The sequence below is a fragment of the Aulonocara stuartgranti genome (genome assembly GCF_965226115.1).
Source record: "Aulonocara stuartgranti genome assembly, chromosome: 20".
Taxonomy (NCBI): Eukaryota; Metazoa; Chordata; class Actinopteri; order Cichliformes; family Cichlidae; genus Aulonocara; species Aulonocara stuartgranti.
In genome coordinates this window covers 25,274,467-25,298,205 of record NC_138956.1, presented here as the reverse complement: position 1 = coordinate 25,298,205, position 23,739 = coordinate 25,274,467, and the positions used below count along the sequence as shown (strand labels likewise).

Below are 23,739 nucleotides of genomic sequence, written 5' to 3'. Positions count from 1 at the left end.
CCTTGATTTATTTATTTTTTATAAGGGGTTAGTGTTTATGTCCACCCTCTGTACCAGACTTGGTGAAGACAGAGTATTTACACTTTTTCATATGTTCTCTGAGCAAATAGTGGCTCAACTTGTATAGGTTAGTGTTAAAAGTGAAGGCGTTTCCAAATGTGCTTGTTTCTTATTTGCCATCCGTGCTTGTACAGGCTGTTTTCTCACAGTAAAACAACAAAGTCCATTGATGGCCGACAGAGTTAGTTAATCAGAGTTGGGGTCAGGACTCACCATGGCACTGTCATTGTTTAACTGGACAGAGAAAATAGACACTGACCACACTGATAATTCAGAGTTGAGTCTGACATCACTGCTACTGTCCTACAGTGAAAGCATTGAAGCTGTCTGTGCTGCTGTTTATTCAACAGGGATTATTTCCTACACTTGATAAAATGCCTTTAGTTTTGTTTATGGATCTGGCGGAATAGACTTTTCTAGAAAGACATCAGTGATTCTTAAGAGCACAAATCTCCTCATCAAGTAGACTGTCAGACGCTCAGTTTTTAAATCTTAGCTTTGCAAAGTAATTTGTTCTGTGGAATAGCAAAGGGGAAACATGGCGATGTAAACGAACACACAATATTAATTTGTCAACTGTCAACTGGATTTCACTGTCATATTTAGATATCTCTGAATGTATCAAGGTATTAGGCACTGAAATTAATAAGTAAAGCTCCTTTATAGTGAAACGGGATTTACAGGAACAGGAAATGTTTGGCATTTTTCCTTTAGGAATTAATAAAATGTTTCCTTTGTAATATGACTTTTACAGTAGACTACAGTACTGTAAGGTTTTTCATTGCTGGATTTTGACAAAACAAACATCACTGTATTCGTTAACAATGCGACCTTTGTTTATTTTATTAAAACATGCAAAGCACTGACTGCTTCTTGTTGATTATTATTCACTGAGAGGGACACAGACTTTCACATGGCTGTGGAAATAATAAAAAAATACATCATCATCATAAATTTCAGAGCAGAGGATTAAAGGACAATGGCAAAGTGACTGTTTTTCTGGTAACTTAAGCTGGTGTAAGTTTGTAAGGCATAACTGTGGAGCTGTGTCATTAGATAATTGTTAACTTGACTCCCATTCCCTGGTCACTAGATTAATAATCCATCCATCCATCCATTCGCTTCCGCTTATCCTTTCCAGGGTCGCAGGGCGTGCTGGAGCCTATCCCAGCTGTCATAGTGCGAGAGGCGGGGTACGCCCTGGACAGCTCGCCAGTCTGTCGCAGGGCTAACACATAAAGACACAGACAACCATTCGTACTCACAGATTCACACCTATGGGCAATTTAGATTAATCAATTAACCTATCCTTAACTGCATGTCTTTGGACGGTGGGAGGAAGTACCCGGGGAGAACCCACGCAAGCACGGGGAAGACATGCAAACTCCACTCAGAAAGACCCCCGCCTGATGGTGGAATTGAACTCAGGACCTTCTTGCTGTGTGGCAACAGTGCTAACCACTGTGCTGCCCTCTGTAGTGCACTGTCCAGTACACAGTAGTGTAGAGAAATCAACTACAGCCACTACAAGAGTATCAAGTTGGGCTCACTCTTGGGAACAAGAAGATACAGTAGTGTGAGACGTTTACTGCAAAAGAAAAAGATCGTGGCTTGGATTAAAATGGACCCTCTTCACAATGTTAACCACGTGTTAAATCTGATGTTAAAAAGCTATTTTAACCATTTAAAGACAACCTTCTTCTCTGCAAAAAATAGGTTTATCTGCATACACCTATTCCTTTACAGTGCACCTACTACATGATATAAATGATTGCGTTCTACATGACACTTTTACATTATTTTTAAGGTAATAAGTACTTTATTTATCCCAAAATTTGGGATAGTACTCAACTAGTTTAAGGATGAGGCTTTTCATCCGTACTGTAGTGTTTGACTAGTCTTTTTATCCTGAGCCATTATAAACAAGACATCACATCATTGCGATTCCTCAGTTGCAGTGATGGTCCTGGAGCAACATTGGTTGTGACACGGCCGTCTCAGATCGTTCCACTTGTTAATTCTGCTCATTTATAATGCTGATAACACTGACCAGTGATTCAGCTACTAAAAGATCCAAGCGTGATGATGCTGGTCATAAAAAGATCCTTTAAATGTTAGATGTTGTTTATTTAATTGATTTATTTCATTCCAGAATTAGTTTAGGTGTGAAAAATGTAAACTATAAATTTCCAGTAAAATTCTTCTTATAGTTTCTGCTTTAATTGACTACAGTGTAAGTAAGCAGTGAGCCACGGTGACTTTGTTTGGATTGAGATCCGGTGCATGGGGATTTATGTTTGCGATTTTATTAAATGCACCCAAATATGATGGCATTTTGGGAATGGATTGCTCGCAAGCAATAAGAGTGGTCCTTACTTTACTGATGCAGTTCCACTCATGGGGTTTAAAAGACAAAAATATTTTAAGAGAATGTTGTTTTATATATGATGGTGTGCTGATGTAACAAAAGCTTTAATATTTTATACTGCGGGCACATCAGAATTAGTCAGCCTATCAGAGCTCTCTCTACTGTGGGGAATAGCCCTGAATAACAGCTCCATTCCCAGCTCAGCAGACAGTGTCATTAGAGCACACCGAGCCTCAGAAACATCATCTTCCACCATGGGACCACCCAGTGGTATGACTCAAACTCCCAGAGACGGTTACTTTCATCTTATCGTGATCCACTAAGAGGAATAAAAAGCATCACTTTGCTCGTGCATTGCTGCTGATGATTTATCATGTTTTCTTCGTGTGAGTATTTTTACTCATGGTTTAAATCTTAGACAGCCTTGTGTAATAAAATTTCCTCCTCCCTTATCTATTTATCTCGAGTATCATTTTCAAAATGGCAGAAAGGAAAGCAAAAAAGAATCGGCGTTTCCTTTGCGGGGCAGGTGTGGGACTGAACAGTGCTTGGTAAAGACTTGTTTATTACAGGGTGTTTGTGGGCTGGATGCACCTTGAGGGATAGGATGCGTGCTTGCATACTGCATGGGCTGAGGAAAATAAACATGAAAGAGTCTTTTTGTACTCCTCGCTCGACTAGAACAGTGACTTTAAACTATGTGAGAAGCACAATTGCTGCACCCGTCAACTCAAAAGCAATTCAGTGATCCCCTGACGACAGAGATTAACATTTGTATTTTTGCCCATACACCTATATTATATGTCCAGTCTTGATTAAATGTAAGTAGTAATGTTAGTAGTGAGTGCATTATCAGATTGAATATTCAGTTTGTTTTTAATGTTAATTAATCTGAAACTATTCAACCATCCAACAAGCAGTTCTGAAGGATTATACTGATAGCTTCAGTTGTGTTATAAGGTAGCGATTTCTTTTCAGGTTTGAACTCCTGCTTAATTCAGTGAGGTTCAACTGAATGTGGCCTGCAGTGCTTCACACTGGTGCAAGGGTTGCGTGTTACATTCAAGTCTCTTGTTTAAGCCGGGTTTTGCAGTACCTGCTGTGTGTATGTAAATGCTCCTGTACTGATCACAGATGGGTTGCAACTTCCATCAACCATCTGGCACGTCATCTCATCTCCCTTCAATAAAGTCAAAGACACAATGGCCCCTGCCTCCATTGTCTGGTGTCAGCTTCCTCCTATAAAGTGTTCTCAATACAAAGCAAAACACAGCAAACCGCTAATCATTAACTCCAACAGGAGATCAGGCTCAGGGCAGTTGGGCCAGCAAGAAAGACAATGATCAGACTTCTAATGAGCATTTCTTTCTGAATATACTGACTTTCAGGTATAAGCTCCAGCTTTATTTTGTCTCAAATTAAAAGGCATTTGTTGTACTACGGTTAAACCGAACGGCACCTCAAAATGCAGTGTAGCTTCCAAGCAGTGAGCATGCATGCTTTAACAATCAATAATAATTTAGTTAGGATCCCTTTGGCAAAACGACTCTAATAGTATTATGTCAGTCCATTTTACAATTTCAAACTCACCATGAAGAAATTGAGAGATTGATGACACTATCAGGACTAGTGTATTGCTAAAGGTGACCTTTTTTCATCTTAGCGGGCAGCACTTTCCCATGAGACGAAGCGATGGCTCAAGATGCAAAGCCTTGATTTAATTTCCTGACGTAATATTCACAGCCACTCAACAGACACTGCGCTGCCAGTGATGGCTCTGAATTACAATCACACCCTCTTCATTTCAGAACACTTTGCTGTGGCTGCTCATCATCTCAAAAAGCTGAATGAATCTTGCAGCGCTGGCTGCATTTCTAACATTAATGACAGATTTTTCAGTTGAGAGAGAGAAGTATATTGAACATGTTGCGCAAGGAGGAAAAGTCTTATTTTGCTGTCATTCTATCCTAAAGATAAGGGTTGACTTCAGCAGCTTATTTTGTTTTTTTTCCTACCCCTAGGTACAACCCGCCCCCCTAGAGACGGAGAGGTCCCAGGGGTGGATTACAATTTCCTGTCTGTGGAGGAGTTCCTAGAACTTGAGGAGAGTGGCACGCTACTGGAAATAGGAACATATGAAGGTGAGGAGGAGGAGGGTGATGATGATGATAATGATCATAACTGGCACTTCATGTGACTCATGATTGCGCAGGTGTCCTCATTCTCCACAGATACAATGAGCGTAGCAGCCATCAGTGTTTCCTACATGTAGGCAGGCTACAAAAGCATGCATTCAGTTGATTCTGATTATACAGTGCATGATGGGAGGAGATGCATCAGGAGACAGCAGGTCACTCCACATCTGGCCCTCTCACTCTGATTAGGACGGTGCTGTGCAGCGCTAAGTCTCATACTAACACAAACCTGTGTGTTTGTGTGCGTTGTTGTGGGCGCGTGCGTGCCTGTTCACAAGGCAGTGTGTTATGCACACAGATTTGTGTGTGCGTGTGCATGGGCTTGGTTGGGAGGGAATGTTACGACATTAATCTGCTTGGCACCGACTCTGCTCTGTGTTGGCACGTTTCTTCCTTTCACGCAGACAATGTCAAATACCTATCCACAGGAGGCTGTGGCCATCCATGCTAGTAGATGAAGATTGGATGATTGATTCTCAGCAAAATCTGTTTGAGATGTTCAAATGTCTCTAAATATAACTATAGAAATAACTTTAGAAAATGCCACTTTTTTAAAATTTGATTTTAGTGGAAGAGTTGAAATGAAGGGAGGGGATATAACCAAATTTAAATGATGGCTTGACCATCTGCCAAATGTTCTTGTCTTCCTTTTAAGTTTAAAGATAGAAGAGTCATACGGGTCACATGCATGAAAATGTAAAGCTATAGAATCCACATGGGTAGCTCAGCTGAGCATAAATTCAGAATTGCAGTTTGTCTCTGGATAGGGCAGGTTACCCTTTTCTCCCTGCTTCCAGTCTTAAGTCAAAGCTCATCAAACTGGCTGCGGGGTGTAACATACTGTATTGATTTATTGAGTTTTGCAAGAAAGACAATGAGTATATTTTTATCAGGCAGGCAAGCAATAATTCACTGCTTCTGGTAATAGCTGGAAGTGGTTCTTGTTTACGGTCAGTTGCTTTTTTTTTTCTTTTACATCTCAGATAGGCTTGTAGGTGGGGGATTTATTTTTATTTTTTTTTGTAACCCATGGACGGAGCTAGTTTAGTTGTTTTTCTTTTCTAATGCAAAGCTGCGCTAACTGGTTCCCCTGGCCAGTTTCAACTGCAGAGTAGTTAATTGATTGAATGTATGGCTATTGAGTTCACACTGGCATTATGCGGTGTACATAACACTATACAGCATATACATTATATACTAACTTGAAGAGTACTTTGAGGACTCAGTTTCCCACAAAACCCAGACCTTGTGATCAGACCAGCGTTATATTGAACAAGCTGTTTCTTTGTTTGTGTTAGATTTTGCTTAATCTTTGACAATCAAACACTAAGTAGCTTGTCACACGATACTAAAAACATACTCAAGGATGTAATATTGATTCCCACTTCCCCAAAACAATTTTTTGGAGCTAAAAAGTGGCTAAAACAAGCTGTGTGCTGAGCTGGTCCACAGTTTTGATCGCTATGCTTTAAAGCCTCAAATCCAAACTAAAATCTTTTAGCTTTCCAACCAGCTTCTTATTTCTGCAATTTCTAGTCAGATTGTGATCCAGCTTTATGTCTTTTCCACCTAGCGTAAGATTAGGAGGTTTCATAGATGCTCTTCCTGCTTATCTTCCTGTCCCCAACTCTTTCATTTTTATCCCCGTCTTCCTTTCTCTGTTTCTCGCTCTCCCTCCTTCTGCGTCTCTCTCAAGCATACTAATGTCCTCCTTGTTGCCTAGGTAACTATTATGGGACCCCCAAGCCGCCAAGGCAGCCCATCATTGGGACAGTGATTCTCAGTGATGCAGGCTCCCATCAGTCCACCCCAACACGCACGAAGTCCTACAATGACATGCAAAACGCCCGCGTAGTGCCTGCTGACGACGACGATGACGACCAGGCCACGGAAATGAACAACAGTTTTACAGGTGAGGGCAACGCTGCCGATCCCAAAGTTTGGAAATCCAGCTTTCCTTGGTTTCCGCATGTGTAGCATTCCCCGCGTGTGCTTTGCTTCTTCTCCACTGGATGTTTGTTTAAGCGTGTCTCGGTAAACATGTATGTGCCCAAGATTAGGAACACAGAAGGAAAGAGATAATGTGTGTATGTTTATTATCCTCTCCTCTGCTGTACGGTGATGGGTGTCTGGCGGTTACATCATGTCTTTGTGATGCTGATTCCTTTTCTGTGAGCCTCCAAACACTGCCATCTGCCTGTGAGGAGGGGTGTAGTGGGGGAAGGTTTAGATTACAAACTGCACTCAGTGTTCAGAATTTTCTCCTTGCCACCACCTTGCTCTGGTTTCAATAACTACACTATTTTTTTTAAAGCTTTCTCACTAAATTGCCCCTAACATTTACTCACATACCAATTCTGAATATTTGTCCCGTGGCTGATTGAAATCATGTTTATGCCTGCTGATTCTCAGCATATGTCAAGAGATTAGCTGCTGTTATAAACTAATTCCTAAACAAAAAAACTAAAGAATGAGCCAAAGTTTTTCACGATTTTCTTTCTTCTGAGGGGGTTTATCCTGTTTTGAGTGCAAGACATGGTGTCTTGTTTTTTTGTTTTTTTTTAACTTGATCCTGTGAAACTATGCCCTCTCTGTGTCCCCCTGCTAGGCTGCCAGAGTGTTGAATTTGCATTTGATCAACCCTGAAAAGCCCACGGAAGTGGTGGAGGATATTTGGCCAAAACTGGGGAAGGAATGGGAATGGGGGTTGGGATTGACTAGCTTTAGGAGAAAAAGGCCTGTGGGCAGAGAGGTAAAACGGGTGGGGGTCAAAGTGAGTTTGAGAGACAGTTGCTGAGGAAATTAGCATATTCCTGTGACCCTTTTCAATACACTAGAAATGGGCGGGAACCAAGCAGAAGAAGGGAGAAGTGCTAGCACTTTAGTGTGGCTAGAGTTGCCTGATGTGGTCTAAAGAGAATAAAGACTGAGCATGTTTGCTTTTTTTAATCTCTTCCTTTCCTGCATGCATGAAATGTGATTATTATTTTGTTTGTTTTCTGTTGTTGTGCTGTGTTGTTGTTACGTCACCCAGGATCCTTAGTACGTAGTCTCTTTCCCTCTCCTTTGCTGTGCACAGGTAACCCTAACGACCAGGATGAGAGCCGCAGCGGCATTCTCCGGCCGTACCCTGCACGTGACAATGCTCTATCCTGTGTTCTGAACAATGCGGCCACCTCTACTGCAGAAAGCGGGCAGCAAACCCTTGCAGAACCACAGGTCTCTCCAGAAGACCCGCTGGGACCAATGCCTGAAAACTGGGAGATGGCTTATACTGAGAACGGGGAACTTTACTTCATAGAGTATGTATCAGCAGACTCTCGACGCCGCCTGTTTATACATTTTTTTTTTTGGCCATGGCTCACGCTGTAGTCGGTGTTTTCTGCATTTTACCTGCACTATTATCCCTTTTGTTCGTCCAGTTGCTTGTCTTCCCACTTGATTTGGTTTTTAGGCCTTCCCAGCCAACCTGCCCAGCCCCCTGGGTGCTACTGCTTTCCTGTTAATCCCTGCATGTCCCGATCTCAAAAGGAGATCACATCCTGATCACCTGACTACCTCCACCTCTCTGTCCTCTCTGCAGCACGGCAAAGGCACAACACCAGGACATGGCTGTGTATTTTCAGAGCTTGTATGTTCATTTCTGCTATCACTGAATTACAGAATGTTCTTGTTTAACAATTGAGGGAAAAGTCAGGTCGCTTACTGTTTATTTCCTTGCTGTGCCTCTCTGTTCTTTTCATTTGTGTTTGCAGCACACCTTCTGTCCGCTGTAAACTTGCTGACGTGTTTTTCCTAATTCTCATTGATGCATTCGTGTCCCCCTGCTGTGTCAGTCTGACGGCCTGTGTTGAATTATTCGGTTCTCTTGTTTGCTTCCTCTCAGCCACAATACAAAGACCACATCATGGCTGGATCCTCGGTGTAGAGACAGAGCCTCCAGACCGCTGGAAGAGTGTGACGATGATGGTAAGCTTCTATTCCTCATTTATTAAATCAAAGCGTTCATCCACACTCCTGTGTAGTGGTTCAGGAACAGCAGGGGATGCTCGGGGTCTCAGAAGTGAGGCTCCTCTTGTTTATTGTTGTGATGCTGTTGTTAATTTCTGGTGCTGTTTTTAGTACACTCATTTGGTTTTGATTGAAAGATTTGTTAGAAATTGGAATGTGCTACATTTGTCTTGTTGTTAGCTCTACTGTCATCAAAACCTGACATAATTTTCAAATAAACAGAAAAAAACATTTGATTAATTCCAAATGACACTTTGTTTACAGCTCACTCCAAACACAAATTGCATAATTACCCCATCAAGTGGTGAAATCTAGAATGGCACCCCAAGTCTCACTAGATTTCTCAGGGCATTTTGAGATGTTGTTATAGCCCAAGTCAGTCTTTTTCTAAGGGTTTTCCCTTTTTCTTTGTCTTTCTCTGACTGGTCACGTCATTCCTTATTTGCTTTGGATTCCTGCATCTATGATCCACCTTCCATCTGCTATCATCCCTTTTTTTTCCTCTTCATTTTCTCTTCTTTGTTTCATCCTGCTTTGTCCTTGGAGAAGAAGGGATACATACAGAAGACCTGGAGAGTGATCTAGGTAAGGTTTTTGGAGGTTTTATGGAGGATGTTTTGCTATATTAAAATTATATTATTTCAAAGATGCCATTCAAAACTGATCATCTCAAAGAGGAAATTTAATTGGGCATCGGTTTCAAATGCAAGGCCCTGAATTCTGTAAGGAAGATATATTAATTTAGTTTAGAGCAAAGGTAGCTACAAGGGTTTAAATGAGTTGTTTTTAAAAAAAAAAAAAAAAAGCAAAAACAAGCATGCATGATGCTCTAGTGCAGGGGTGTCCAACTCCAGTCCTCAAGAGCTACTGTCCTGCAGCTTTTAGATGCATCCCTGCTCCAGCACAGCTAAATCAAATGGTTGGATTACCTCTTCAGCATGCCATCAAGTTTGGCAACGGCCTGATAACAAGCTATTCATTTGATACAGGTGTGTCGGAACAAGGATGCATCTAAAAGTGCAGGACAGTAGCTCTCGAGGACTGGAGTTGGACACCCCTGCTCTAATGCAAAGTTATATTTTCATCTCATGGGTGGCGAGGGATGATGACCATAATATATTCTACTGGATTTTGTGGAAAAAAATATGTTTTTTTTTCTCGAATATCTCACAACATTATCAAGCAGAACTATTAGTAAGAATACATCAGAATGGATGTTCAATCTTTAATCTGCCCGCTCCAAACTACAAAGCCTGTGTAATGTCTGATTTCACCCACGTGAGAATAGTGCAGTGAAGATGGCGTCAGTTCAAGGATAGCAAATAAATCCGTCCAGTGTACCATCATAACTTGCATCTTAGTGCATGTCGATTTTTGGCTGTTGGGTTTTATATTTCTTGCTCTTCTATCTAGATATATCTCTATAGGCTTTAGGCTTGTAATGAAATCCCAGTATTTATCCATCACATGCATTACAGTGAAATATACTGTATGCTATTGTTGGACCTGAATTTTTTTCCAAGATTCTTGTTTGTTTTAGGAGATCTGACTCATGTAATCTGCATCGGATGCAATAAAACGTGATATTTTACTGCATGAACAAGAAGAGTTATTAGCCCTAAGTGCACTAGTACCATTTGTAATCCGTTATACTGAGGTTTCACTGGGGACACAGGTACATATATGCACTCAGAGTTTTCTCGCAAGCAGGCAAATTGCTCAGCTGCTGATTCTCATCCCATTTGCAAGTAACACAAACAGCCATGCAATGGAACGCAAGCTCGGTCTTAAACAAGACTCTGAATGTCTGGCTTCGAGCCTTTATTATTCCAGGCTGCTCAGATGCAGACGGTCTGTGATTATTGATTGTGAAATCTAGACTCTTATAAAAGTGTTTACTGGACTTCAGAGAAGCCCACAGGAACACAAGGAGGTAATGTCTTTGTCTGAAATCAAATACAGCGAGATAGGAGATCTGAGATGCCAACATCTTAATGGGAACATGTCAGTTTAATAGGCGCGTGGTCATGAAATGTGGTTAGGTCTGTGTACAATGTGTAGGGGTGTGTTCACAGAGGTAGTGATGTAATGTATGGTAATACTTAGCAAAATAACTGCATCATGCTTTTCAGTTATTTATTAAATGGTCAGACTACATTTGTAGCCACATGTCTTTGCGGTCTTGTTTGAAGCTGTTTGGTGTTATTTTCTCAGTTATTGTGTTTTGGCCATAATGAGGATGTTAAAATTGGTTACAGGCAGCTGGAGAGAGATCCAGCTTATTATTTAATAATACTTTATTACCCATGGATTGAAATCCTTACGATGTAAAGGGAAAAGAGAAGAGTTTGTGCTCCAAGCACAGTTTTACAAAAAGTAATAACCAGGGGTGCACATAAGTGGTCCGCAGCTGCACATTCGCTGTCAAAATAAAAGACGCGCACCAGATAAGAAGTTGCAACGCGCGTTTGCGGATTTTCACAGCATATTCTGCACCACATCTCTGTGCGTTCATCATTTGTTTGAAGCCAGCTCACCTTCTGCAACCACTTTTCCAAGAATACGCGCTTCTTTTGCTGTTCGGACTCCTTCTGACATTTCTTTGGAGGTGGAGGAACACCAAAGTAACTGCTTAAAGGAGCTTGCTTCTTTGACATCTTTAAGAGTTCGAAACAAATGTCTGTCATCCTCCAGAAAATCTTATGTACGCAAACGCGCGTTGCAACTTCTTATCTGGTGTGTGTCTTTTATTTTGACAGCGAATGTGCACCTGCGACCACTTATGTGCACCCCTGGTAATAAAGCTGAAGTTTTAACATGGACGATGAAAAGTGTTTTTCAGTGGTCAGCAGGACAAAACCAAAACTACAATTTCATCCCCTTTTGGCATGTATGTTAAAATCCATTGTTGGGATAAAGGCAGCATGTCCTTTCTAGTGAAATAGTTTTTCTCCTATAACTGTGGGACTGAAAGACTGTGTTACCCAAACCAAACTATCCCACTGAGCTCTGCTAAAATGTAATTTTTGTCTTCAATGCTGTGTACCTTCTCTATTTCAGAGCTGCCTCCAGGATGGGAGAGGATAGATGACCCAGTGTATGGGGTGTACTATGTAGAGTAAGTGAATCTCCTTATTGGCAGCTTGCAAAGACAAACGGGGTTTTTCCAGATGAAACACCCTTTTACAAATCTCTTCTCTGCTTAAGTGAATCTGAGACTAATCAGTCTCCAAGTTATTATCTTGTTCTCTCTCCCTCTCGCCCTCTGTCTCAGTCATATAAACAGGAAGACTCAATATGAGAACCCGGTGGGGGAGGCGCGGCGTCGAAAAATCCTTGAGCAGCAGCAACAGCCGCAGCCTCCAGAAGGTGAGCGGTATATTCGAGGTTCGTTTCCTGCCCTGGCACGGCACCATTTCTTTCTTTCTTCATGTCTGTCAGTGTCATGTCCTTATAGTTTGTCCACTGCTATCCAGGGCTTTGGCCAGACTTCTTGTCTCTGAATTAATTCGACTTTAACGGGGGGGGGGGCAATATAAATATATATTATTGTTACTGAAATCCAAAGGATTAAAAATGGATTCTCATAAGGACGTTTCACAAAAGTAGAACTGGCCCAAGCCAGGGGTTGTCTTTGATGTTTAGGTTTTAATTTATGTGATTTATAGTCATAAGTGCCATTTTGTATTTGATCATTTATCCTGCATTACCATGAAAAGGCAAGAATGATGTTTGCTTTAGAGATTCAAAAACTTTGAGTTGGCAGTCGAGGGTGAAAAGACTGAAAGAGGTGAGGCAAAGATACATGCATGAGGATAAGGGCTCACGATGATGCACTAACAGTAATAAAATGCATTGAAACGCAGTATATTAGCAGCAAATTAACTGGCCTGCTTGCTATACTAATGCAACAGTATTCTGCCTTTATAGCCATATGCTCTATTCTTATTTCTTAGCTGTGCCAATCCACGAGCAAATTCAATTGGTTCCAGTATCTCTTCTTTTTTTTTCATCTCAGAAGTAAACTTTGTCTATTATTTATTCATTCAAACTCAGATATGATCAACTCAGTTTAAGTCACTGCTGTTCAAGGTACGCAAAAAAATTCAATACAGTGGCAGACAGTCTAGTCTAATGGCAACGCAACACAGACACAACTGCTGTGATTTAAAAGCTGCCTGTACGTCCATAAGAACATCGGAGAACAGAAGTGACTCACTCATAAGTAACTCAGCATATTTTTAAAAGTGCCACTGACTGCATGAAAACATTACTCTTCACACGCTCCACAACCCACAAAATGTGATAACTGCATTTCACAGTTTGCATGATGTAAGTCAAAGAATAACAGAGTAACAACATCCATTTCTATTAATTGTTTTCATTTGTTTTAACAGTACTAACACTCAGACTGTGTAAAGTGTTTGTAATATGACGCTTTTGCGACAACGGATATAATTTTGCTGCATAACATTTGCTGAGATCAACAGTATGATATACACGACAAAAAAACACTAGTAGAAGTACAGATAAGTATGAATAGTACTTCCTTTCAGCTCCGTGTTTGTGTGTATTTTGCTGTTAAGTGTTTCTGTGTGCATGTGTGGCATGTAAATACACCTCTGTGTCGCGCGTGTGTGGATTAACGTTTGGATACAAATGTGTCTGTGCAGAGTGGATAGAGGAGCACTCCTCTGCAGCAGCTCCACTGGCAAACTACGCACCAAACCATCTGGAGACCTACAGGGACCCACAGGTCCCACCAGCTCTACCTCCTGTCCCTACAGGAGTCAAACGTAAATCATTATGTTTATAGACTTTATATATTATTACTCTTTGTTTTTTCAAAAGAGTTGTTTCAGCTTGCTTTTTCTTTGTCTGTTTGTGGGTGGCGTTACTCAGGAGGTAATTTTTGGAGTCCATTTGGATCTGGATGTGAATCCAGGAATTTTTGGAAGGATTCTATACAGTTTACAATAGAGCAAAATTGGACTTTGCACACAATCTTCAGAAAAACAAACTGAAAAAATATGATCATAAACCAATCCAGAAAGCTTTCTGGAACTGATTTCGTGTCTTTGTTTAGGGAATTTTTAGCTTTGGCTGAGAAATAGCCTTTTACTACTTTTTTTTTTTTTTCATTATGCGTTCTTAAGAGTCCCAAAACTACATCCTGTACAAAATACTGTGCAGTCCACCTAATAGCCTTAAATGGTACATTTCATAGAACAGTCAGTTTCCGAGAAAACAGCTCCTTTGTCGGGGATTAAGAAATCTTGCCAATTTCCCAACTTCTGTTATTATACAAAGCATTGAAGAAAAATGTGTACCTCGACCATCAATGCATTATTGTGAGATGGGAAGTAGTACTGCAAAAAGGCATACTGTATATTGCAAACAAATACAAACCAAAGAAAATAATAAAGTAAAGAAAGTAGGATTCAAAGGATGCCAGACGAACACAGTGTCCAGTTTTAAAACCCATCAAGTTGGTTTGGGATGAACTGAACAGAGCTGTGAAAGCAAAGCAACCTAATAAATGCAACACTTTTGGGAAAATTCTGCAGTAACATTAGGGGCATATTCATTCAGAATACATGTTGTAAAATGATTTTACACCGAGAAATGATGAAAGCTGCATCGTGTAAATTTCAATACCAACTGGAGAAGTGGGTGTGGTTTGACCAGTAGTGTTGTTTGAGTGAAAACAGGAAAGTCATTTCAAAAACATTCATTTTTGTTTTCATTTCCACTAAAAATTACAACTGTGCCTTTTCTTTCATTTTTATAGTCATCACATATTTAACTGCAGAAATTCATGTGACTTCTGAATCTGAAGGACAAAATTCCCAACATGCCACCTAAAAGTTATTTGTGTTCTGTAATGTATGTTATGCAGATTGATACAAGAGTTTTTTTCTGCCCCACTCTGCAGGGGGGAAACCTTTCTTTACAAGAAACCCAGCAGAGCTGAAAGGAACCTTTATCAACACAAAGCTGAAGAAAAGCTGCCGCGGCTTCGGTTTTACTGTGGTTGGAGGAGACGAGCCAGATGAGTTTCTACAGATCAAAAGTCTAGTGCTGGATGGGCCTGCAGCTTTGGATGGCAAGATGGAGACAGGTGCAGTACATGACCACCATCCACAGAGGGCACTGTTTTCTTTTTAAAAACGTTGTGTTGTCGTTTTCTGAATGCATCTCTTTATTCTTTGAGTCTAACCGCCACACAGCTGTGATTAATGCCAGATATCACTAACAGTGTAATGTGAATCTGGCCTGGTAGGGGTTTTAACTGTAAACGGCAACATTACCAATATTGTGATCTTTCTTTGTGCAGGTGATGTCATAGTCAGTGTGAATGACACCATTGTGCTGGGCTACACCCATGCTCAGGTTGTGAAGATCTTCCAATCCATCCCAATCGGCTCCATGGTCGATCTGTCTTTATGTCGTGGGTACCCGCTGCCCTTTGACCCTGATGACCCCAACACTAGCCTGGTGACCTCGGTCGCAATATTGGACAAAGAGCCTATCATCGTCAATGGACAGGAAACGTTTGACCCACCTTCCAACCAGGCCGGACCCATTAACGGCTTGCGCGAGCCACGGCCGCACAGCCCGTCAGCCGAGGTGGCGTCTAACGGCTCACACGGCTACACCAGCGATGTGGTCACCTTGGCCTCGTCCATAGCCACCCAGCCCGAGCTCATCACTATCCACATGGAGAAGGGAGACAAAGGTTTTGGCTTCACTATTGCTGACAGCCTGACAGGGGGGGGTCAGCGGGTCAAACAAATAGTGGACTATCCGCGATGCCGTGGCCTAAAGGAGGGAGATATTCTGATGGAGGTCAACAAAAGAAATGTCCAAAATATGAGTCACAACCAGGTGGTGGACCTGCTGAGCAAATGTCCCAGAGGCAGCGAGGTCACTATGCTGGTGCAGAGAGGTATGTATTACATGTCTTATAAATGTATATCAACAGGGGCGGAGAAACAGATGCAGGTAGTCAAGTTTTGACATGAAAGGCTATGAGATCAATACACAAAAGAATATAGTGCTGAACAGACAACAGCTTGAGCAGTTGGCACACTAAGAGTAATAAGGGGGGGAAAAAAGCAGCAGAGACAAGTGAGGAGGAGAGTGGGTGGCAGAATGAAAATTGGACGGACCAGAGCGGATGAAATGAGAAGAGGTAAAGAGACGATGGGATGAATTAGAATGACTGTGGACGAGCAGATGAGTGTGGGAAGGAGTGGGAGGACGGGTAAGAGCTGAGATGAATGAATGAGAGGGGGGAGGAGCACGTTAGGTCAGGGACTTGTATATCAGAGTCGGCCTTCACTTTTACTACCTGATGTTAGTTATTTGACATGTTGAGCGATTGGTGTGACTTCTCATCTTCTGTTTTGATGTGTTTTATTTCCAAATTACCCTGGAAATTACTTTGGTCCTGAAAGCATCCTGAAAAGTCATTGTTGAACAATTTCGATTCTGGCTTCAGCTATAATGGTTGTTTTTTTTGAGGGGGGGGGGGGGAGGGTGTTGTGTTGACGTGATTGTGGCCGTTTCATTTCTCAATCTGCTCCCTAGCCAATCTTGTTCCGAGATGTTGCACTTTTGACCTGAAACGACCCGGAGTTAAACGTTTCTCTCGCTGAAATGTCAACAAATCATTTTGCGTGACAGAGTTTAGAGTATTCACGTGGCTACTGAATGACATTCAAGGTCCCTCGTTTGTGTTGAGTCCTTATTGTTGTTAAATTGTCATTCATGTTGGCTGACCCAGATCTGTATTAGTGGCAGGTTGCACCCCACATCAATTATGTCCTCTAATGAGCTGACCTTGTGCACTGCAGCTGGAATAACACCACTGTATTGTGTTAAATGTCAGCATCATTATGGACCAGTGTGGGAGAGAGAATAATATGGATGCAGAGCAGTATTTCCCCCTGACAGAGCAGAGAGGGAGAGGTGCAAAAGGAAGGAGGAGGCCATAGGCAGTCACTGGTGACTGACAGCAACGTAGATCATCTCCATTATGTTTGATATCAACCTGCCATTACTGTTGGATCAGGTGAGTGACCAGGTGATGAAGGACAAAGTACACAACCACAGGCTGCTGCATAATACCTTTTATTAACAGCTGACATCCAGTTCAAGGTCACGGGGTACCTGGAACCTATCCCAGCTGTCATAGGGTGAAAGGTGGGGTACACCCTGAATAGGCTGCCAGTCTAGCGCAGGGCTGCTGTCTGAGAATAACATTGATAACTGTGAGATAAACCTCGTAAAAGCCTCTAAACAAAGACTGCCAGTTCAGAGCTTTGATGACAAAAGATGACCTCGAGCAAAATTCAGAGAGAAGGACAAAACTGTTACAATGTGACTTACATCTGCAAGCATGCAGTGTGCGCTGACCAATGCAACATCTTTGAAGTATGTTTAATGCAAATTTCACTAAAGACCATCTTATGATACTATCAGAGTAGCTGTTCAAGTGACTATTGAGCACACATTATATAAATCTGCCTTTGCATGTTTCTTTCAAGTAGTCTTCAGGAATAGTTCTCTAGGCTTCTTGAAGGACACTCAAAGCTCTTCTTAGGAAGTTAGTTGGCTGCCTTTTGTTCCATTCTCTATCAAGATGATCCCACAATCTTTAAATAATGAGGTCTGGGTTCTGAGGAGGCCAATCCATGACTGATAGTGTTCCATTATCAGTTTTTTCTTCTACCCAGATATGCTTTTCCTGCATTAGCAGTGTGTTTGGGATCATTATCATGTTTGAAACTTAAGCCGTTGCCATTTAGATAGATAGCACTGATCTGATGATACTTTCCTGCATCCATAGTTCCATAGATTCTGACACCACTGTCTGAAATCCAGTCCCTAACCATGGTTCGATCTGCCTTATGTTTTACAGATGGCTATAAAGGCTACACATGGTCACACATGGCTTCTGACCTTCCATTACTGACAATGATTTGAACCAAAGTGGGGAAAAAAACCTGCCATTAATACCTGTTGCCACTGATTTTTCAGTCCAGATATTTGTAGTTTGGCACTTCTCAGCCAGTTTCCCTTCCTAAAGAAGTCAAGCTTCTTGACAGCCCGAGACCATTTTTGATGAGTAAACAGTAGATGGATCAAGTGAGGGGCCGAAAAATCCAGCAAAGATGATGAGTCACATCTTTGCTGAATTTTTTTCCCTGTTTTTTAGAGACATACTTGATTGTGTTCATCTGCTGTAGATAGGTGTTTGTTTGTTTTTTCAAATTGTATTTAATTTTTTTTAAAGACATGTGCCAAGCTTTGCATTAATATCTCTTTGGGAATAACTCAATTTCTTGTGCAAAAAATCAGACCTGTTAACTTAAGGATTGTTTGTTGATTTTAGATACAAAATTGGTAACAAATGATGTGTTTTTGCAAAAAGGTTAACGCGCCTAAAGACACAATTTAACATTGGTTCTTTGCTAAGTTGTTTGACACGAATACTGGTTTATCCCAGTATCCTCAATTAGGTGCCTTTTTATATTTTAATAGTTCATAGGTCAGTATTAAGTGGCTTACCCAAAAAAAAGGAAATTCCTCAGAAAATGGTCAGGTACAAGGATGGGAAATCCTGGAGAGCTATTGCTCAAGACCACTTTAAAAATTAGAAAGTCTGATACATTTGGAAGCAAAATGAAAAAAATAAAAATGAGAGATGACTTTTGCACAGAACTGTATGTAAAAACACCTGCCTCAAACAAGTACCAGTCCTGGTTCTGCCCTCCATGCCAAGCTGGACAAGAGTATAGCAGGAGTCTTTCCTTAGTACTAGCATGAGAGATGCCCAAGTTGATATCGTACAGTATTGTCAGGTATAGCTTGCACGTGTTTAAGAGTGTAAAAAGCCACCTTTAGTTGATCAAAAGAAAATTAACTTTGAAGGCATTTATCAAAAAGCTGTCCGTTCGATAACTAGATCACGTTAACTGTCGATTAGGTGATTTTAAAATGCCATTATGGTAAATTATGAGTAGGTGTACGTGACAGATTAACCAATAAATATGAAAAATAGTTTATGGTTGTAACTGTTGTTCTGATCGAGATTTGTGTTCTGTTTTCTAAGACTTATGCTGTGACCTTTCAAGGATCGCTAGTAGCTAGCACATAATTGTTCCCAAACAACAGTTATAGGAGGTAAAAAGAGTGAGATAAGAGGAAAAGCAGAGGATGAGAAATATGAGAACTGGGGATCATGTTTTGAGAAACTGGAGGTGGAGGATTAGAGGAGAGAGTGTGAGATTTGCTGAACGGCACTGAAAGTTCAGCAAGGGGAGCATATATGAGGGGATTGGTTTTTGAGATGGAGAGGAGGAGGAGGAACAAGGTGGACTTCAGCTAGAAGAGAAGTTTAATCGGTTCATCTGTGACTCATCAATCTGCGTCGTCTGACTCAGTCAGCAGAGTCCGGTTTTAGGAGAAGGCGCAAATCACAAGGTCAGAACATCACAGTGATTTATCACCAGGATTGTTTTCCATTCAAATATGACAGCTATTTTTCTGTTTCCCACGCCGGCTGCAATTTTTAGTCTGCTTTTCTTTTAATACAAAATATTCTGTGGCAAAACTAGAAATAGATCTTCATAGGTTGAGAAAATGTGCAAAACAAAACCGAACGTAGTTTAAGGGGGTTTTTTTTGTTTTTTTTTGTTTTTTTTTTTCTAAGAGTCAGATTGAGTTGTCTCTATTATCGCATATGCCCAACAAAGTGAGAAAACATCTTCTGGAGTCGTACACTCGTTTGTCCCTGTCGCTCTGAGGCAGCATTGCTCTGAACTGTGTCAGGGCAGTTTGGTGGTGGTTAATGTGAGATAATGTGCACAGTGAGTTCAGAAGCTCTGTGACAGAACACATTGGGTGTGCATTTGCAATAACTGTAATGCTCCCTGCAGTGACGTAACAGTGAAATGAGCAGAGCCACATTGGCAATCGCTGCTCCTCCAAATGTGTAGTTATCGAACATCTTGAGCAGAGGATTTCAAAGTTCTGGTGACTGATTTTTAGAGAGCCTTCATATTCTGAATGGCTTCACAGAATAAAAATGCTTCATGTAAAACAAAAAAACTTTAGGTGTAGGTGGATGGTGGTTTATTTTGGACATTGTAGGTTTTAGGGTTGTTGTTTTTTTTAACATTAGGGATGTGGTTGTTGCAGTGTTTTAACGTCTGCTGTATTTCTGAGATGGGAAGGTTCACTTTGCTGTGAAGATTAAAACAGATGTGAAGTAAAAACCCTCCTTTAGTCACCACCTGTGCTGCTAGATAGTAACATGACATGAACTATGGATGATTAAAATGTTCTTTCCTCACTACACTCTTGCTGCACTATTGGCCTTACGGGCTACACTTTGAAGAGTCTAGATCTAGAGGAAGGCAGAATGTGTGTGCAATTAAAATTAGACGTGCAAAAGTACCCTGTACAGGTGAAGGAAGTACATGTTAAACTCCTGCATAGCAGAAGATATTAAAAATCCAAAACATAGTTGTGGATAGTGTTCTCGAGCCAGGTGGGTATTTTTCTAAAATCGAGTCTAATTTCTACTAGTTTATCACTTTACCTGCCCTGATCTAAAACCACTGTACAAATAAATCCACTCTCATGTGACTAATGTGCAATGAGGAAGTGTGGATTGCAAGATGTACCTTTTAGCATTTTAATAGATTTTAATTTTTTTTTTCTTAGAAAACTTTAAAGATAACATCTGGTGTTCTCAACTGCATGATTCTTCTATGTAAAGGAGGCCAGGCCAACTATGACTCCATCTTGTCTTCCCATCGTTGTTGCCATGACAATCGTGCACAGAGCTCCTGTCCCCTGAGAGACAGAGAGAAAGACGAGAGAAAATGAAAACCCGGAAGAAAGGAGAAATAAAAATGGAGAGGAAATAAAGGCATTAGAAGGAAAATGCAATAAGAGATGAAGAGGAAGTGAAGGCAATATCATTTAGGGTAGATGAATGGAGAGAACCCCATTGGATAATGGGACAATTCTTATATGTAGTGAAGGGACAAATATTTACAGATTTGTCTCATGCTGTACACCCTCTGACCATGTATATAGAAAACCTGGAGGAAGGACCATTCGCACTCTTCACGCTGTGTGGGCTCTGCATAGACCCACCAAGGCCACAGCATCAGTTGCACATTGAAATAGTGGGCCACTCACAGTGCTGCAGATTCAGTTTAAAAAAACCCTCAAGCTGTTTCACTGCTTGTCACTCCAAGATAAAAGAACGCTCCCCCCTGCATGCATACTTTCTACCTACATGACAATGGGGGGGGGGGGCAAACCTTATCTCAGGTCAAACCTACTCCATCATACAGAGGATTTTCTTTCACATGCATACTTTCAGTCTACTGAACACAAATGTCAACTGGTTTGTTGTAATATTGCAGCTTTCTAATGTGAAAAGCCATTTTCACATTTTCTCGCATATACATAGACAATATAAAATTGAAAAATACAAAAGTACTATTGGACACTAAACAGTCTTTAACCTGTCGACTTCCCAGTACAACGTGCATGTGATGCCCAGTTACGCCAGTGTGAGAATAGAGTAGCTAACTGTCTGGGAATCCAAAGCAAGTGAGTAAAAAAAACTTGTGTGCAGCTTGAGAGTCGTTCAGTAATTATGCCATTAACGTCTTTATCTGTAATGCTGTGTGATGTCACAAGCATACTTCTCTACTGTAAAAGGAGAGGAATCTGCCTTCTAGACACTGATACTCAAAGCCACTTCTAGATTGTTTACATCCTTTCCCATATGAATGCTAATGGATGCTATTTTAGTCTTTCCGTCTAAAGATCGTCTCAGTATTAATAAATGCTTACCTTTTAAGTTGGCCTTTTGTTCTTAATCATCATTTCAGAGTCTTTTAAAGAGAACTACGTTTATTTATGGAATATTGAGCATGGTTTTACCGGAATACAACAGGATTATGGAACAGGTGCCTAATGTAAATTGTGTGTGTGTGTGTGTGTGTGTGTGTGTTCTCTGCATAAATAACCGCTCACCTTCTTGAATGTGTGCCGTCATCACATATAGCGTGTATCGCTCTACGTATTTATTAATACTTCTCGTGAGCTGCGTGTGTGCACAAACATGCAATCAGCATACTTATTTCGCTGAGCCTCGGCTGCTCATAAATGTTACATTCGAACAGATCCAATCAACTTTGAATTCCATGTATACAACACATCAACATCACAATGCTAGATTAAGTTAAGCAGATTTAAAGACTGCATCACGCATGAAGATGCAAAGCTACCGTTCTAGCTGGCACACACTTCGGTGGGTGAATTTAGAGCAGGGGTCAATATGAGTTTGTTCCTCTAATTTCTATTCCCCTTTAGTTGCGTGCTCAAATTTATCAACCGTACGGCCATAGTTGAGTTCAATTTCTATACCCTTAATGCTGATTATGGTGACGTTGTTGCCCGCTTGGAGATTTTCAGAGGTTGTTTAAAAGTTAAGGATCTTCACTAACCTTCCACACTGGCTCCACAGTGCTGTAAAAAGAAACCATTATTATTGACATCTGACCTTGTTGTGTATGTCCATCCTGGGCTAGACACACCCACACATTCACTCTGACGCTCTCTCTCGCTCAAGAAAAAAACCAAAAAACAAGCATCCCTCTGCACGTCAGCAGTTGTGAGATGTTCTACTTGCTCTAGTAGCTGCCCCCCTATAATATGAGAGAGAGGGAGAGAGAAAATAGGGATAAATTATGAATCACGTAGAGAGAGGGGCTTTGCAGCAACAGAGTTTTAACATTTAATGATTTTTTTGCCAATGCAGCAGAAAGAGCCTAAGATGGATGCTTGCATGTTGTTGCGTGTTTTCATGTCACTGGAAGTTTCCATTAATAATCCCTGCATGTGCCGGTCCGTTAGCTGCTTTATATTTGTATTGGTCTTGACAGCATAGATGGAGGAGTTGTCTGCAACAGATCAAAGGTCTGCAATTAATATAGATATGTTGCACTGCTGCTCAATTCTTATGCTTAACAAAACGGACTGCCATCGTTGTATACGGAAGGACTTGATTGCCGTGGCAACAGCAACTCCTTGTCCCGATCCCGCCTCACGTCGTTCATGCATTCATTTGTCTATTTTTGTCTCGGCGCACTGTGCCGTAGTAAGAGACGGGCAAAGGTGATTTAAGACAGGAAAATAGCGTTCTTGGAAAGCGATTCACAAGCTGTGTGTAGGTCAAAGCAGTCAGGTGGAGTCTGAGCTGATAGGTTGGTCTTAGAGGTAAAGGAACATACCCACTGAATAACTGTTTGATTGTGATGGATGTGGGGAAAGGCTATTATGTGGGAATGTATATTAGTCTGCTGTGAAACATCTCTCCTGACAGCTGGCCCCATGTATTAATATTTCATTAGCACAAATGAGATTGATCGTCTTGGTGATTCTTAACACTGTATTAACTGGCACATATATGAGAGAGAGAGGGAGAGAGAGGGATAGAGGCACAACAAGTCATGGTGCACATATGAAGAGACGGGGGAGGGAACAAGAAGAAGGGCAGAGAGGGAAACCTTCTCATTGTAAGCACTGAGTTAAACAGTGGAGTTGAGAAGAGAGAAAGCGGCTCTGTAGTTACAAAGAGGATGTGCATAGTAAGGCAGAAACTCGGGCTTTCCTTTGACATGATTCGTAAACTGCTGAGCCCTTACTCTCGTGCCGGAGACGGCTGCTGTGCAGGCTGTGGAGGCAGGACTGTGGCTGCTTATGAGGACCTGTAGCTTGTACCAGCAGTACAAGGCTGCGGCAGGCGGTCAGCCTGTCTAATGCGGATAGATCAGTAGCTCTTCTTCTAGCAGCACGGGTGAGAGCGCGGAGTGGAGCGTAGGGGGGCGGAGATCACTTAGATTAGCGAGCAGCCTAGCGCAGTGTGTTGCTCAGAGAGAACGCAACAGAGAGGAGGAGGAGGAAGAGGAGACAGAACCGGGCCAGTTGCGCTCTGCTCTGCAGCAGGAATCAAGGGTTCATCCGTTTGTCCTGGGGAGTTTTTAATAAGAGGGGACAAGTCAAGAGCAC

At 41.4% G+C, this 23,739-nt stretch overlaps 1 protein-coding gene across 6 annotated transcripts in view; it reads left to right on the top strand.

The window, feature by feature from the left end:
- Positions 1 to 23,739, top strand: part of LOC309696737 (membrane-associated guanylate kinase, WW and PDZ domain-containing protein 1-like) — a 92,764-nt gene that overhangs the window by 51,251 nt on the left and 17,774 nt on the right. The window contains exons 3-12 of one of the 6 annotated variants that reach the window (XM_082518096.1): positions 4,450 to 4,569; positions 6,347 to 6,535; positions 7,658 to 7,925; positions 8,510 to 8,592; positions 9,184 to 9,219; positions 11,695 to 11,752; positions 11,909 to 12,021; positions 13,308 to 13,430; positions 14,570 to 14,755; positions 14,972 to 15,583. In XM_082518096.1, coding sequence (XP_082374222.1) covers positions 4,450 to 4,569; positions 6,347 to 6,535; positions 7,658 to 7,925; positions 8,510 to 8,592; positions 9,184 to 9,219; positions 11,695 to 11,752; positions 11,909 to 12,021; positions 13,308 to 13,430; positions 14,570 to 14,755; positions 14,972 to 15,583 — 1,788 coding nt within the window. Of the gene's footprint in view, positions 1 to 4,449; positions 4,570 to 6,346; positions 6,536 to 7,657; positions 7,926 to 8,171; positions 8,255 to 8,509; positions 8,593 to 9,180; positions 9,220 to 11,694; positions 11,753 to 11,908; positions 12,022 to 13,307; positions 13,431 to 14,569; positions 14,756 to 14,971; positions 15,584 to 23,739 lie in introns of those variants that run through there. The other 5 variants (XM_082518097.1, XM_082518099.1, XM_082518100.1 and 2 more) reach the window with 5 other exon arrangements.